The sequence below is a fragment of the Podarcis vaucheri genome, assembly GCF_965113315.1.
Source record: "Podarcis vaucheri genome assembly, chromosome: 7".
In the NCBI taxonomy this organism is placed as follows: domain Eukaryota; kingdom Metazoa; phylum Chordata; class Lepidosauria; order Squamata; family Lacertidae; genus Podarcis; species Podarcis vaucheri.
The window spans coordinates 76122077-76136920 of NC_138765.1; the positions used below are offsets into that span (position 1 = coordinate 76122077).

At 49.3% G+C, this 14844-nt stretch overlaps 1 protein-coding gene across 4 annotated transcripts in view; it reads right to left on the bottom strand.

Annotated features, from left to right (window-relative positions):
- The window catches only part of TTLL10 (tubulin tyrosine ligase like 10), a 229529-nt gene that overhangs the window by 33608 nt on the left and 181077 nt on the right, over positions 1-14844 (bottom strand). For 2 of the 4 annotated variants that reach the window (XM_082229876.1, XM_082229877.1), the window contains 4 exons: positions 14500-14647; positions 13779-13985; positions 10535-10724; positions 3798-4378 (listed from right to left, as the gene is read on the bottom strand). In XM_082229876.1, the coding sequence (XP_082086002.1) occupies positions 3798-4378; positions 10535-10724; positions 13779-13985; positions 14500-14647 (1126 nt within the window). Of the gene's footprint in view, positions 1-3797; positions 4379-5375; positions 5606-10534; positions 10725-13778; positions 13986-14499; positions 14648-14844 lie in introns of those variants that run through there. The other 2 variants (XM_082229879.1, XM_082229878.1) reach the window with 2 other exon arrangements.

A 14844-nucleotide genomic window follows, 5' to 3' on the forward strand; every position in this document is an offset into this window, starting at 1 on the left:
CTTCTCTTTCAAGATTAAAGACGCACTTTCAGGCTCGCTGTATATATTTTGACACACATTATTAAAGCATAAGCCCCCAACCTTTCTCCCTCCCAGACTTTGCATTTGTAGTTTCACCCCCCCTCCACCTCTCTTGGTGGCTAATTATTACCACAATCCTCCCCGCCCCCTCCGTCGTGTATTCAAAGTATTAATTTGGGTTTTAAAAATACCAGCTGCTGGTTGTGTTGTTGGGCATGTACCGTTCTGGCTTTTATCTCCCGCTGTGGCGAAAGAGGGAAGCAAGCACTGAGTTCAGGTACTAGACTGTACAGTAAAGAGCAATGACATTCCTTAGACTCATCCTCTCTTGAAATGTCTCCTTTTTTGAAGCCCTAAAAATTAGAAATTAAGACTATCTACTTAACATCCTGTGCTCAAACTGGAGATGCAACGCTAAGCATGACAGGCAAAGCGCTGGGAAGCCTTGTAGGCACATTGGGGGTACGCTGCTGCGTAAATCCATGTTTAACATGGGGCGGCACAAGGGCTAACAGCTCCCTCCATTTGAGAATGGGAAGCAAGGGGTTATATTCTGTTCTAGTCCCACTCAGAGCAGACCCACTGGCAAACCGAGATTCAGTAATTTCAGTGCGCCAACAGAATACCTCCCAAAAAGTTTGGGCAGAGGTTTTGAGTTTGGAATCATCTTATATAAATTGAAGCAAGAGAGATGCTCTACTCATAGGAAGGAGGCAGCCAGGCAGTGTGGGAAATCCAGATGGCAGCTAGACCCAGCAACCCAGTGCAGCTTGAAGGACTGGGCCAGGGCAGATAAATTAATGGTGGGCCCTGTCATGTGGTTTGACCCAAGAAGCTGTCCAATGCTACCAGGTGCTGATTCCATCCCTGATTCCTAACCAGCTAGGATTGTATTGGCTCTGCCAGCAAAACTTTTTGTTCTATAAGGCAAATGAGTACTGGAGTCTGAAAAGCAGTCAAATCTGCATTCTAGGCCCCACCAGGCTCTGCCCTGGATCTCCTCCACCTCCTGATTCCATCCAGTTTCCAACAGAGACCCAGCAGACTGTGCCAGGCTCCGCCCCTGAGCCCACATGGTTCCATCTTGGCTCCGCCCTAACCTGAGCTCCGCCTCTCCCAGCTGTATGTTAACTTTGGGGGAAGGGCCAAAGGTCACTGGTTCCATCCCTGCTGCCTCCAGTTAAGAGAAAGGTTGTCTGTCCACAATTTGAAATGTTACACTCAAGGGAGGAGAAAGGTTGATGGGAAGGCTACTGTTGAGTTGTGGCTACTGCTAGACATCTTCAAAGCAGATTCTCTGAAGTTACCGTATTTTTCGCTCTATAAGACGCACCAGACCATAAGACTCACCTAGTTTTTGGAGGAGGGAAACAAGAAAAAAAATGTTCCAAATCCCAGAAGCCAGAACAGCAAGAGGGATCACTGCGCAGCGAAAGCAACAATCCCTCTTGCTGTTCTGTCTTCTGGGATAGCTGCGCAGCCTGCATTCGCTCCATAAGACGCACACACATTTCTCCTTACTTTTTAGGAGGGGAAAAGTGAGTCTTATAGAGCGAAAAATACGGTAATCATCATGACTCCCATGCAGGGAGGAAGAAGCCAAGCAAGGACCGCCCTCCGCCTCCTTCTCCCAGCGGTATCTCCCACTGCATGTGACCCCAATGTGGGGGTCAACCTGCTGCCCTTGCTCCAGTTGGTCTGGCTGGCAGAGGCAGTGTGCCTCTGAATGGCAGTTGCTGGGCAATGCAAATCAGTAGAGCTCTGTTGCATGCAGGTCCTGCTTGCAGACTTCCCAGTGGCATTTAGTCTGCCACTGTGAAAATAGAATGAGCCTTTGGTCTGATCCAGCAGGGCTGCTCTTATGAATAACAGTGAGAGGGGGCTGCTGCCTTCACGCCCCACCTGGGGGCTTCCTGGAGCCATCTGATTGGCCACTGTGGGGATACAGGATGTTGGGTCCAGACGGGCCTTTGGCTTGATCCAGCAAGGCTCTTCCTATGTTCTCACGTTGCCAGGTGGCCTCAAATTATTCCATTGTTTCAAACTCAATTTCAGCACAGTTCCAGGTGCTATTCCTTTTATTCAAATGTCTCCAACCTGCACTCTTTTGCGACAAACCAATATCCACTTTATTGCCAGGATTGTAATAGGACAATTAGCAAACCAATATTGCCAGGGAAATAAAATAACAGGGCTTTGTCTTTGTCTTTTTGCATTTTTATAGCATACAAATATTTGTGGCACGCGCACACACCTGCCCCTCCCCTCTAAAAAACCCCCTCAGCTAAATTGCCCTATTAATGAAGCTACCATCTTCGCTTCTAGCCAAATTGCCTGCTAATGGGACCTGTTTTTATATACCCCTTCCCCATATTTCTAATTTGTTCTTTTATAAGTCTCACTTGGACGATTTCGGTTTTATGAAGTTCTTGGCAAGGGGAGGGAGAACAAAGCCTCTGCCTTTTTTCTTTTTTGCCTTTTTTTGATAGACGCTGAGCGGATATGTGGAGTACAGTCCCAAAACTGATCCATTTGAGATGAAATGCATGGAAGCAGACCTGGTGCTTCCCGTGAATATCAGCCTCTGGCAATGCCCACCGATCTGCCACCTTATCTGCTGGCAACTGGAAGCACGAGTTGTACAGTATAATGTGCCATTTTTGCAGCTCCCTTTTCAGACATTGTCTTGCTGGCCTGCCTGACAACAGCAGTCATCTGGGCCATATGATCCCACCTCTCCTCCTCCATGGGCTGTTCTGGGGGTTTGTCAAATCTCCCAAGCAGCTCCAAAGGGGGCACAAGGGAAGGACAGGGGAGAGAGTCATGTTGCACTAGCAGGTTGTGTTGTGCCGGCTTCCATTAGTGCAGCAACTTAGTTGACTCTGCCACACTGGGTTGTATCCAGTGCTAGTCAGTCTTACCCAGAACAAACCCACTGAAATCAACAGACCCCAGTTAGCCATATCCATGCATTTCAATGAGTCTACTCTGAGTAGGATTAGCATTTGGTGCAAGCTATAAGGTTGGGTCCAGGATTAATCCTCACCCTGTTTTTTGGTGGTAATATTTTAATGGAAGTTTTTAGACCCTTCAAACTGTATTTTCCATTGTCACAACTTGCCCTGGGACAGGCCTCAAAGTGGAAGGCGGGTAACAATTTAAGGGAATAATGACACTTGGGGTTTCATTTTTTCCCCTAAAGGGTGCAAGCAGCCTGTTGTGTGGACACCACTTACAGGGTAGGAGGGATGGTTTTCAGAGCCAAAAGTAGGGGGGTGTCATGTGCAGATCGGACACAGAGGAACGGTGGGAAGAACCATCTGAGGAACCCCCAAGGGAAGACGGCTCGGAGCCCAGGAAGTGGAGGTAGGACTACTGGGAGTCCCAGAGAAGACCGGGGAGAGGAGGTGTTGCAAGCTGAGGAGGTAGCAGGGCTTTGTGAGCTGGGAGAGTCCAGAATCAGAGGCGGACATGAAGCAGGGGAGTAGAAGGAGGCACAGAGGCAGAGATGAGTCAGGCTGGTGAAGAGTCAGGGGTGTCTCCCCCTCCTGCTGCGACAAGCTCCCACCCCTCTGTCTCCCTCGGACCACTCCTCATTGCCCCATTACCTCTGGTGGTTCCCCAGCTGGTTCCTCCCACCACTCCCCTGCGCCCAACCAGTAGAGGTGAGGTGGGCATTGCTAGGGTCGGTTGTCCTCCCCCCGCACCCTGCTTCTCTATCTAACCCGGGATTCTCCTGGTGCCACCCCTGGAGATCCCTCAAGGGCTCTGATTACCTCCTTGTCCTCTGCGCTTCTTCCTCCGCTTGCCAGCGCCGCCCGCTAAGACCCCCTTGGGGTTTACCTTCGAGCTGGAGTGGGACATGGGGAGTGGGTTTCTGGCAGAGTGCTGAGTGGGCCCAGGCGGCCTCGCCTCTGCGCTGGCTTCCTGGCCATGGGCAGGACCCTCCTCACACCCTCCTTCCTCCTGGGACGAGCTCCCCTCCAGCGAAACCTCACTGCCTCCCGCCCTTGGGCTTGCAGCCTCCAGCGGGGTCCTTTCTGGAGACTGTCTCTGGGCTCGGCCAGTCCCTGTAACCGGGTCTCCTTTAACTGGGTTTGTCTCAAGGTCCCCCAAATTCATTCCGGAGGGACCCTGGAGGCCCGCGGCCTCCGCTTGCTCACTGCTGCTCAGTTCAAAGTTGCTGACGGTCTCTGCGATGGGCTCCAGTCTGAGGGCCATCTCTTTCGACCTCAGCGGAGGCTGCGGCCTGCTTTCCTCAGCGCCCATATCCTCGCCTTGTTCACTTGGAAGACAGAAGATTGATCGCTTGCTGGGGAGCTCCATGGACGACGCCCATCTGTGCTCCGGACAGTGGCTGTGAAAATAACCAAAGAGGAACTGCAAGTTCAGATAGCAATGGAGCCAATGCGGAAGAGACCAGGGTTTGAATCCCTCACCCCGCTGTGAAGCTCACTGGAGTGGCCTTGGGGCAGTCCCTGCCTCAGCGTGGGGCCTACACTACAGGGTTGTTGTGGCAATAAAATGGGGACGGGGAGAGAACAATGCCGTTCAAATCCCTGCAATGGGGTGAGCTCCCATTGCTTGGTCCCTGCTCCTGCCAACCTAGCATTTCGAAAGCACGTCAAAGTGCAAGTAGATAAATAGGTACCACTCCGGCGGGAAGGTAACTGGCGTTTCCGTGCGCTGCTCTGGTTTGCCAGAAGCGGCTTAGTCATGCTGGCCACATGACCCGGAAGCTGTACACTGGCTCCCTCGGCCAATAAAGTGAGATGAGCGCCACAACCCCAGAGTCAGTCACAACTGGACCTAATGCTCAGGGGTCCCTTTACCTTTACCTAATACCGCTTTAAACAGCCAGGGCTTCCCCCCAAAGAATTCTGGGAGATGTGTTGCATAGAGTGCTGAGAGTTGTTAGGAAACCTAATATTCCCATGAAAGAACTACAGTTCCCAGAGTTCCCTGTGATGAGGGATTGGTTGTTAGGCCACTCTGGGAATTGCAACTCCTTAAGGGAATAGGGCTCTCCCTAGACACTACACAACTAGATGGCCCAATGGTCTGACTCCCCACCAGGGAGGCTTCTGCGTTCCCATTTCCGAATGGAATGGCCAAAGCTCAGTAGTAGAGTATCTACTTTGCATGCAGAAGGTCCCAAGTTCAATCCCTGGCATCTCCAGGTAGGGCTGGGAGAGACCCCTGCCTGAAACCCTGGAGAGCTGCTGTTGCCAGTCAGTGTAGACAGTACTGAGCTAAGCAGACCAATGGTCCGACTCAGGGTAAGGCAGCTTGCCTAAATGATAAAGAAACGAAGACCCAACCCAAACAGAAAGCAAAGTAACAGAAGCTCTAACCTTAACTTGGCACGCCCTAAATGCTTTAATAAAGCATTTGTGGGTTTGTATTCCAGCCGAGCCATACGGAAGTCTAAAGCCGGCCAAACTCCCCGCTTCCCAAGCAGGCTCGGGGTTTCGGAGGCTCGGCGTGTGTTTTTTGCTCTGCGCTCAGCCAACACCAGTGTCTCAAGCGGCCCAGCCCTGGCACTCTGAGCATCTATAGGCAGCAAACTATTTTCCCTCTTCCTGGGCAGCTCAAAGGCAGGTCTCAGCACTATCAACAAGGGCCAGTCGCCTAGCAACTGCTGCTTAGGAACTGTTGCTAGAATTGTGAAGGATTTCCTGCATTAGTGAGCAGGCTTGATTTCTGCCCCGGGGACTTTGTAGTGCATATGTTTGAGGACTCCGGGTTTGCAGTGGGCTTTTCTGAGTCCCGGCAGACCTTTGCCCGGCCTCCCACAATGCCCTGGGTCAATGTGAGCCAGAGGCATTGTGGGAAATCAAAATGGCAGTCAGTAATGGGCCAGGGGGTGGAACTAAAGAGAAAGTGGGGTGCCCACACAGAGGGAAGCACATAGGCCCTATCAGAAGAGGGCTGGCGCTGGACATGAAAAGTCCTCACTATCGTGTGCCAGTGGTGTGCCAAGCTTGTTCCAAGGCGTCCCGATAAATTGCCACAGGAAACTTTGCACTCTGGAATGCTGGGAAAAGAAGGCAGAATGACAGCAGGACTCCACAAATCTATACAATGATGGCCTTGGTCCATCAAACTCATTATTGTCTACTCTGACTGGCAGTGGTGCTCCAGGTGTTTCCCAGCCCTACCTGGGGAAGATCTGCCCTTCCCCGCCACTCATAATGAAAAACAAGTGAGTTTGGAATTGGCTGCGGAAGCCTGAGTGGGCGGAGTCAGTCCAGGGCCTGAAGGTTCTTCGCAGAGAAGGCTGCCACCTGCAGTTCAAAGGCTCGCCACACGGGGCAGCTGTGCATAGATCCTGGCAACACCAAGGGCATTGGGAAGCTGCTGGGTTTTGTACGGAGCTCTGTGCATGCCCCGCCCCGTTGGCACAGAGTCACAGTTCATGTCCTGCCCCCGTTCACATCAGCAGTGCACATTGAAAAGCCGCCACCTCAACAGGCAACTTGATTGTGATTGTGCGCATGCGCATAGCAAGATTCCTTTGGTGTGAGGTCTCCATGGTCAAACTCTGGAATTCGCTCCCATGGAAGGTAGCAACGGCCACCAACTGGGATGGCTTAAGAAGAGGATTTGGGCTCCCCTATTCTTACCTTTTACCCTGTGCTTTTTAGAAACAGGTGCACGTTTTAAAGCAGGGGTCAGCAATGCAAGGCCCATGGGCCACAAGTGGCCCATGGGGGTCGTTTAACCAGCCTACGAGCTGCCCCTGAACCAAGTAGCCTGCTCAGCTGTGCTAAACTGGTGCAGCGTGGCACGGGAACTTGCTTTTGCGGTGCCGGAAATCGCGTCTGCACATATGCAGACACTGGAAATCGTGTCTGTGCAGATGCAAACACCGGATATCGCAGGCCCACAGAGGGATCTCTGCTGGAGTGAACCACCCCAGGCAAGGTAAACCTTGCTGACCCGTTTTAAAGCCCAGTGCCCCAGCGCTTCCTCCCCTGACCCCACCTCCCCCATGAAAACCAGCTATTTAATACTGAGTTGGAGCAAATGGCAATTAGGAATTGCCATTTGCTCTAATTCAGCAGTAAAGAACAAGTTTTCACCAGGGGAAACAACAACAACAAAACACCAGCACTCAGATATGGACCTGGAAAGTGGGAGACAGGGGGGGGGTGTCTACCTCTCCACATGTGGGAAAATGACAGGATATATGATAAAAATATGGTTAAGGGCCTTGTAGGTATTTTCTTTCTCTTCCCCTCTTCTCTTTTTTCTCTGGTATTATTATTAATATTATTCCTGTTTTGTAGATTAGCCTAATACTTACTGTATTTTATGTCAAAAAAATCCAATTTTTCTTAAAAAAAGAAAGAAAAAGAAAGCCCAGACCTGTTACCTGAGCAAAAGTAAGTGTGGATGAGCTCTTAGTCAAATTCATGGCGACTCTCCAATGGCTACTAGCCACAATGGCTATGCTGAACCTTCACTGTCAGAGGCAAATTGTCTCTGAGTAATACCAGTTGCTGGAACTACAAGTGGGGCGAGGGCTGCTAAAGTCAGGTCCTACTCACAGACCTTCCACTGGGACACCTGGCTGACCACCACAAGAAGAGGAGCCTTTGGCCTTATTCCAAAGAGCTTAAGTTCTTCCTCTGACTGCAATATGTGGTAAGTCTATTACATTTGAAGGCTTCTTCCGGATGACCTGTTTATTGAGCATTCATCCTGATTTCCTTGCACATTGCTTATGCGGAGCTTAGACTACGGTATTGATGGAGCATTCTCTCTTATTGGTTTCTGGGGAAGTCATACCTGATTTGTTTGTGGGACAGTGATCCCATAACAATTCTGATATGCTCTCTGGAGGACAGGGTGTGGACCCAGAGCATTCCCCATCCTGCACTTAATGAGATCATGTAACAATTCTGGGTCTACAAACTAGAGGAACAAGGAATTGCCCGAAACCACTTTATTCTGCAAAGCCTCTGAAACAACGTCTAGGTCTCTGGAACTGCCTGGATCATGTGATCTTAGGGCAAGTCCTCAAATGTCCAAATTCTCAACACCAAGGAAATAAATTATAAATTGTTGACCTAGGGTGCTGTAATCCCCTTTACTTCTGCAAGCCCAAATTTCCAGTTATGCGATTGTATGTGTAATGCAAAATCCAGACCATCTGCACCTACTCATTCTCCTGAGTTGGGGCCATGGGAGTGTGTTCCAAAGTCCTGCCTTAACAGCGTCACTGCAAGAGACCCTCTCAGTGCCCACTGAGACTGGTGATAATAATATTATAAGAATAATTTATTATTTATACCCCGCCCATCCGGCTGGGTTTCCCCAGCTGCTTCCAGCAGGATATTAAAAACACGGTAAAAGATCAAGCATTAAAAACTTCCCTAAACAGGGCTGCCTTCAGGTGTCTTCTAAAAGTCAGATAGTTGTTTATTTCTTTGAAATCTGGTGGGAGGGCGTTCCACAGGGTGGGCCCCACTATAGTGGTGCCTCGGGTTACAGACGCTTCGGGTTACAAACTCCGCTAACCCAGAAATAGTACCTCAGGTTAAGAACTTTGCTTCAGGGTGAGAACAGAAATTGTGCGGTGGTGGTGCGGTGGCGGGAGGCCCCATTAGCTAAAGTGGTACCTCAGGTTAAGAACAGTTTCAGGTTAAGAATGGACTTCCAGAACAAATTAAGTTCGTAACCCAAGGTACCACTGTACCGAGAAACCCTCTGCCTGGTTCCCTGTAACTTGGCTTCTCATAGTGAGGGAACTGCCAGAAGGCCCTCGGCGCTGGACCTCAGTGTCCAGGCAGAACAATGAGGGTGGAGACGCTCCTTCAGGTATACTGGTGAGGAAAGATGGCAGGGAGACCAACAGCCTAATGCTAGGCTTGTCCTCATCTTCCTCCCTGCTGGATTCTACAAGTGGCAATGTTGAGATTAAGGAGCAGGAGGAAGCACACAGGCAGGGCTACCCTCTGGACTGAGTGGAACTGAGAAGACCAGCAGGTGGGTTCCAACTCAGGGCAGACTGAGGCCCGCAAGCACTTTGGCAGAACGGCAGCTGGTATTGCGCACACCAGGTTCACTGGCCTTTCTGGGTTGCAACCCAGCTTTTCAGATCATCATTTGTTCCTTCTCCTCTGAGCAGCAGCAGCTTAAAGCGCGGCTCAGGCAGAGCCTTTGAAATTGTAATGACACCTTTGATTTCCAATCCGCAGGCGGAGGCCAGGGCACCGGAGACCAGGAGCGAGGAGAGGGAAAGGGGGGAGGGAGAGTTTCGGGAGACAATGGTGGGCGTCGACCATTTCCAGAGGCGCCGCGCAGGGGATGAAAAATTATACGGTCCTCGACGCCAACGGAATGACAATGGCAGGGTGGCGGGGAGCGTTAGGGGGAAACACACCCGGGGAGGGCTGCAAAGTCCAGAGCTGTGGAGGTGATCAAAACAAACCTCGCTTGCTGCTTCCTTTTGGAAACTAGGCATTGCTTTGGAAGTTTGGAAGAAACACACACATCCCAAATTAAGCATGCATGACGGACAGAAGATGAATTTTCAGCGGGGACCCTGGGAGTGCCCCATTGAAAGACTGTAAGATGAGAACGGCTGGATCGTGTCAATGGCCCGGCTAGTTTTCTCAGGGGCCAACCAGATGTCCATTGTGGGAAGCCTGATAGAGCTGTGCGTGAGTGCTGCGGCAACTCTGCCCGCCTGTGATTCCCAGCAGCTGGTATTCAGAGGCATGATGCCTCTGGCATTGGAGGCAGAACAAAGACATCATGGCTAGTAGCATGACTGGTAGCATAGCTGTCAACTTTCTCCTTTTCTGGCGAGGAATCCTATTCGGAATAAGGGAATTTCCCTTTTAAAAAGGGAAACGTTGACAGCTATGACTGGTAGCTCCATGAATTTATCTAATCCTCTTTTGAAGCCATCCAAGTTGGTGGCCGTTTCTGCCTCTTGTGGGAGGGAGTTCCATAGTTTAACAATATGCTGCATGAAGAAGGACTTTTATGTATTGCAAATCATTCAACAGCTTCATTGGGTGTCCATGAGTTTCTAAGTGTTACGTGAGAGGGAGAAACACTCTTCTCTCTGCACAATCTGAAAGGGTACCTTTCCTTGACCTGCTACTTTTCTAGGTGCAGGGATATTTGAAACATTTAATCATTGAGTAAGGGGAAAGGGCCATTAAGACCAGACCCTGTTCTCGCAATGGCCAATCACGGGAAGCCAACGAGCGATTCCTGAGCGCAACAATATTCTCTCCACTTGCAATGCCTAGCAGGTGGAATTCAGAGCACTACTGCCTTCGACAGGAGAGGTAGAACATAGTTATAATGGCTAGTAGCCACTGATAGTCTTCTCCTCTCTGGATTTGCCTAACTCTCTTTTAAAGCCAATTAACTTGGTGGCCACCGCTGCTTCCTGCAGGAGCAAGTTCCATAATTTAACTAGGTGCTGCATGGAGAAGTCCTCCTTTTTCCTGCCCCGAATCTCTCAGCATTCAACAGGGCAGACACTTGCCTGACACAGATGCCTTGGAGCCACGTCTCGATAGATTTGAAGTGGTACTCCATGTCCCCATAGGTGCTGGAGACAAACTTGTAGGAATCAAAGACTTGTGATTTGCCCCGTTTCCACCTGGCCCCTAGGCTGCGCTCTCCATACCCCAACCAGATTTCCACGTGGACAATGTCGTGGGGCTGCCTTTTTCCTGCAGAGAGGGAAGGAGTACATCTTGGGGAACAGCCTTTGAAAACTGGCGTGTTTAGCTACACCTGGAAAGGGGTGAGGAAGAGGGGAGCCTAAATGCATCAGAATTCTGGCACTGGAGAATCCCCTCAGCGCCTGCCCTAGGAAGAGGAAGAAACTGGATTCAGATGGTCCCATGAGGGGTGTGCATGTGCTGAAGGGTTCAGATGAAGATAGAAACTGGTGTCTGAATGGAGTGGCAAAACATTTCGAAGCCAAGATTTTGAGGCCAATCAGGCACATTTGGAATTTTGAGGAAGTGCTGCTGGCGTTGGTCATGAAATGGCTGCCCTGGGCGATGCGGAACATCACAAAATGGCTGCCATGAGGGTATGGCATATTATAAAATGGCTGCTGGGGATGTGATATATCACCAACATATATCGCCGACTTCATAAAACTTAGGGAAGTGCTGGGTGAGATCCCATGGACAACAATACTAAAAGGAAAGGGAGTTCATGATGGCTGGGAGTTTGTTAAGAGGGAGATAGTAAAAGCACAATGTCAGGCAATACCAATGAGACGGAAACATGGAAGGTGCCTAAAGAAGCCAGGGTGGCTATCTAAAGTACTTTTAACTGAATTAAGATTAAAAAAGGATGTGTACAAAAAATGGAAAAGGGGGGAAACCACCAAAGAGGAATTCAAACAAATAGCCAGCACATGTAGACACAAAGTCAGAAAAGCTAAAGCACAGAATGAACTCAGGCTTGCTAGAGAGGTTAAAAGCAACAAAAAAGGCTTTTATGGGTATGTTCGTAGCAAAAGGAAGAACAAAGAAACTGTGGGGTCACTCAGAGGAGAAGATGGTGAAATGCAAACAGGGGACACAGAAAGGGCTGAACTACTCAATGCCTTCTTTGCCTCAGTCTTCTCCGATAAAGAAAACAATGCCCGACCTGAAGAATTTGGAGCAAATGATTCAGCAAAGGAAACACAGCCCAGAATAACTAAGGAGATAGTACAAGAATATTTGGCTAGTTTAGATGTATTCAAGTCTCCAGGGCCAGATGAACTTCATCCAAGAGTATTAAAAGAACTGGCAGATGTGATCTCAGAACCACTGGCAGTCATCTTTGAGAATTCCTGGAGAACAGGCGAAGTCCCGGCAGACTGGAGGAGGGCAAATGTTGTCCCTATTTTCAAAAAGGGGAAAAGAGAGGACCCAAATAATTACCGCCCAGTCAGTCTGACATCAATAGCAGGGAAGATTCTGGAGCAGATCATTAAGCAAACAGTCTGTGAGCACCTAGAAAGGAATGCTGTGATCACCAATAGTCAGCATGGATTTCTGAAAAATAAGTCATGTCAGACTAACCTGATCTCGTTTTTTGACAGAATTACAAGCCTGGTAGATGAAGGGAACGCAGTGGATGTAGCCTACCTTGATTTCAGCAAGGCATTTGACAAGGTGCCCCATGATATTCTTGTAAAGAAGCTGGTAAAATGCGGTCTTGACTATGCTACCACTCAGTGGATTTGTAACTGGCTGACTGACCGAACCCAAAGGGTGCTCATCAATGGTTCCTCTTCATCCTGGAGAAGAGTGACTAGTGGGGTGCCACAGGGTTCTGTCTTGGGCCCGGTCTTATTCAACATCTTTATCAACGACTTGGATGATGGACTCAAGGGCATCCTGATCAAATTTGCAGATGACACCAAACTGGGAGGGGTGGCTAACACCCCAGAGGACAGGATCACACTTCAAAACGACCTTGACAGATTAGAGAACTGGGCAAAAATAAACAAGATGAATTTTAACAGGGAGAAATGTAAAGTATTGCACTTGGGCAAAAAAAATGAGAGGCACAAATACAAGATGGGTGACACCTGGCTTGAGAGCAGTACATGTGAAAAGGATCTAGGAGTCTTGGTTGACCACAAACTTGACATGAGCCAACAGTGTGACGCGGCAGCTAAAAAAGCCAATGCAATTCTGGGCTGCATCAATAGGAGTATAGCATCTAGATCAAGGGAAGTAATAGTGCCACTGTATTCTGCTCTGGTCAGACCACACCTGGAGTACTGTGTCCAGTTCTGGGCACCACAATTCAAGAAGGACACTGACAAACTGGAACGTGTCCAGAGGAGGGCAACCAAAATGGTCAAAGGCCTGGAAACGATGCCTTATGAGGAACGGCTAAGGGAGCTGGGCATGTTTAGCCTGGAGAAGAGGAGGTTAAGGGGTGATATGATAGCCATGTTCAAATATATAAAAGGATGTCACATAGAGGAGGGAGAAAGGTTGTTTTCTGCTGCTCCGGAGAAGCGGACACGGAGCAATGGATCCAAACTACAAGAAAGAAGATTCCACCTAAACATTAGGAAGAACTTCCTGACAGTAAGAGCTGTTCGACAGTGGAATTTGCTGCCAAGGAGTGTGGTGGAGTCTCCTACTTTGGAGGTCTTTAAGCAGAGGCTTGACAACCATATGTCAGGAGTGCTCTGATGGTGTTTCCTGCTTGGCAGGGGGTTGGACTCGATGGCCCTTGTGGTCTCTTCCAACTCTATGATTCTATGATTCTATGATTCTATGTCACCTTTTGGGTGCAGCAGTGCCTGCAAGGCCTTCCCCTGGTGCCCACAAAGTGCTCAGTGCTCCTCTCACCACCTTCGATTCCCTTGGAAAAGTGCATAGAGTTGAAGGAGGAAGTTTGGAGAGCGACACTCTTTCCCACTTCGTTTTTCAACTCAGTGTGCTTTTCAAGGCTCGGATAAAGTCTATTGGATCTGGCTTTTGCCCAGTTCCCTTGGAAAAGCCAGGTGTGTGGGTGTGTGTGCTCCTGCTTGCTCGGTTTCTTTTTCGGAGCAGGGAAGTTGACCTGAGGAATGGGAGGGACAGAAGTGTTCAGATGGCACCTGCTGAAACATAGAAATGTGCCCATGGAACCTCCCCCCTAAAAAAAACCCCAATGACAACTGGTGAGCTTGAGATAAGAAGAAAGGCAAAAGGATGGGAGGAAGATTCAGAAAAGGACAGGAAGAGGAGTATGATGGACAGCACAGGCCACATTACGTTGTGTGTCAAAGTAAGTTCCTGAAATGAAGATGAGATCTCCTGGTTTCAGATATTCCTCGCTGGGTAATGTAATAGGAAGAGTGTCATACTGATAAGCTTGGTTTCCTAAGCCCATGCAGAAGCCAAACTCTTCTGTCAGGTCCCACATTACTCTCCGGATGAACCCGCAGCAGTCCAGGAAGAGCGGAGAGTTGTATTCTGGAGCTGGGGAAGAAATTGAAGCAAAGGTCAGCTGGAAAGCGGAATATTGTTGAAGCAAAATGGTAACCTCAAGCAGAGCATCCAGAGGGAAAATGAGCAATGGGGAACAGATGAGCAGACCAGGGACTCAGCTACGTTAGTCAAGAAACAGCATGAAACACCAGATGGCACCAGAGAGCAAAATAATTTCTAAGCGATTTTCCATAGCGTTTTTTTTTTCCTTTCAACAATTTAATTTCTTACTTATTTATAGTGTTTCTTTCCCTGCATGTAGATTCACCTCAGGTAAGAAGAAACTCCAGCGTCCAGCAAGTTTCCCACAGGCATCTGGTCGGTCACAGTGAGAACAAGATGCTGGACGAGATGGGCCTCATCCAGCAGGGCTCTTTTGACGTCCTTACGAAAGAAAAGTGTTTGGACGGATTGCTTATTTCAGCAGTATTTTGGTGTCACAAGGAGTCTCCTACACCCTCGCTTTTCGAAAACAAAACAGCCTGGGAAAGCAAATGGCTCTTACTTCCAGCTTGATGGTATTTCTGTGCGTAAGGGATGCCGATGTAACTCTTCGCTCGCTCGAGAAACTTCATCCGGAGTTGCCACTGGTCATCCGGATCCAGATTTCTGGGTACAGGCACTTTCTTCCGAGCGACCCTCCTGAGTTCCTCCTAGAACCAAAAGGAAGTGAGTGGGGAGTGAAATGGAAGCAAATTAATGATCGCTCGGACTTTGGGGCGCATTGCTGTACGTGATATGGAAAGAACCTTTAAAGCCTCTCTCCCTCTCTCCCTCTCTCCTAAAGAACCCAAGGAGAGCTCTGCTGGATCAGGCCCGAGGCCTCCCTTGCCGAACCTCCTGTTTCCCA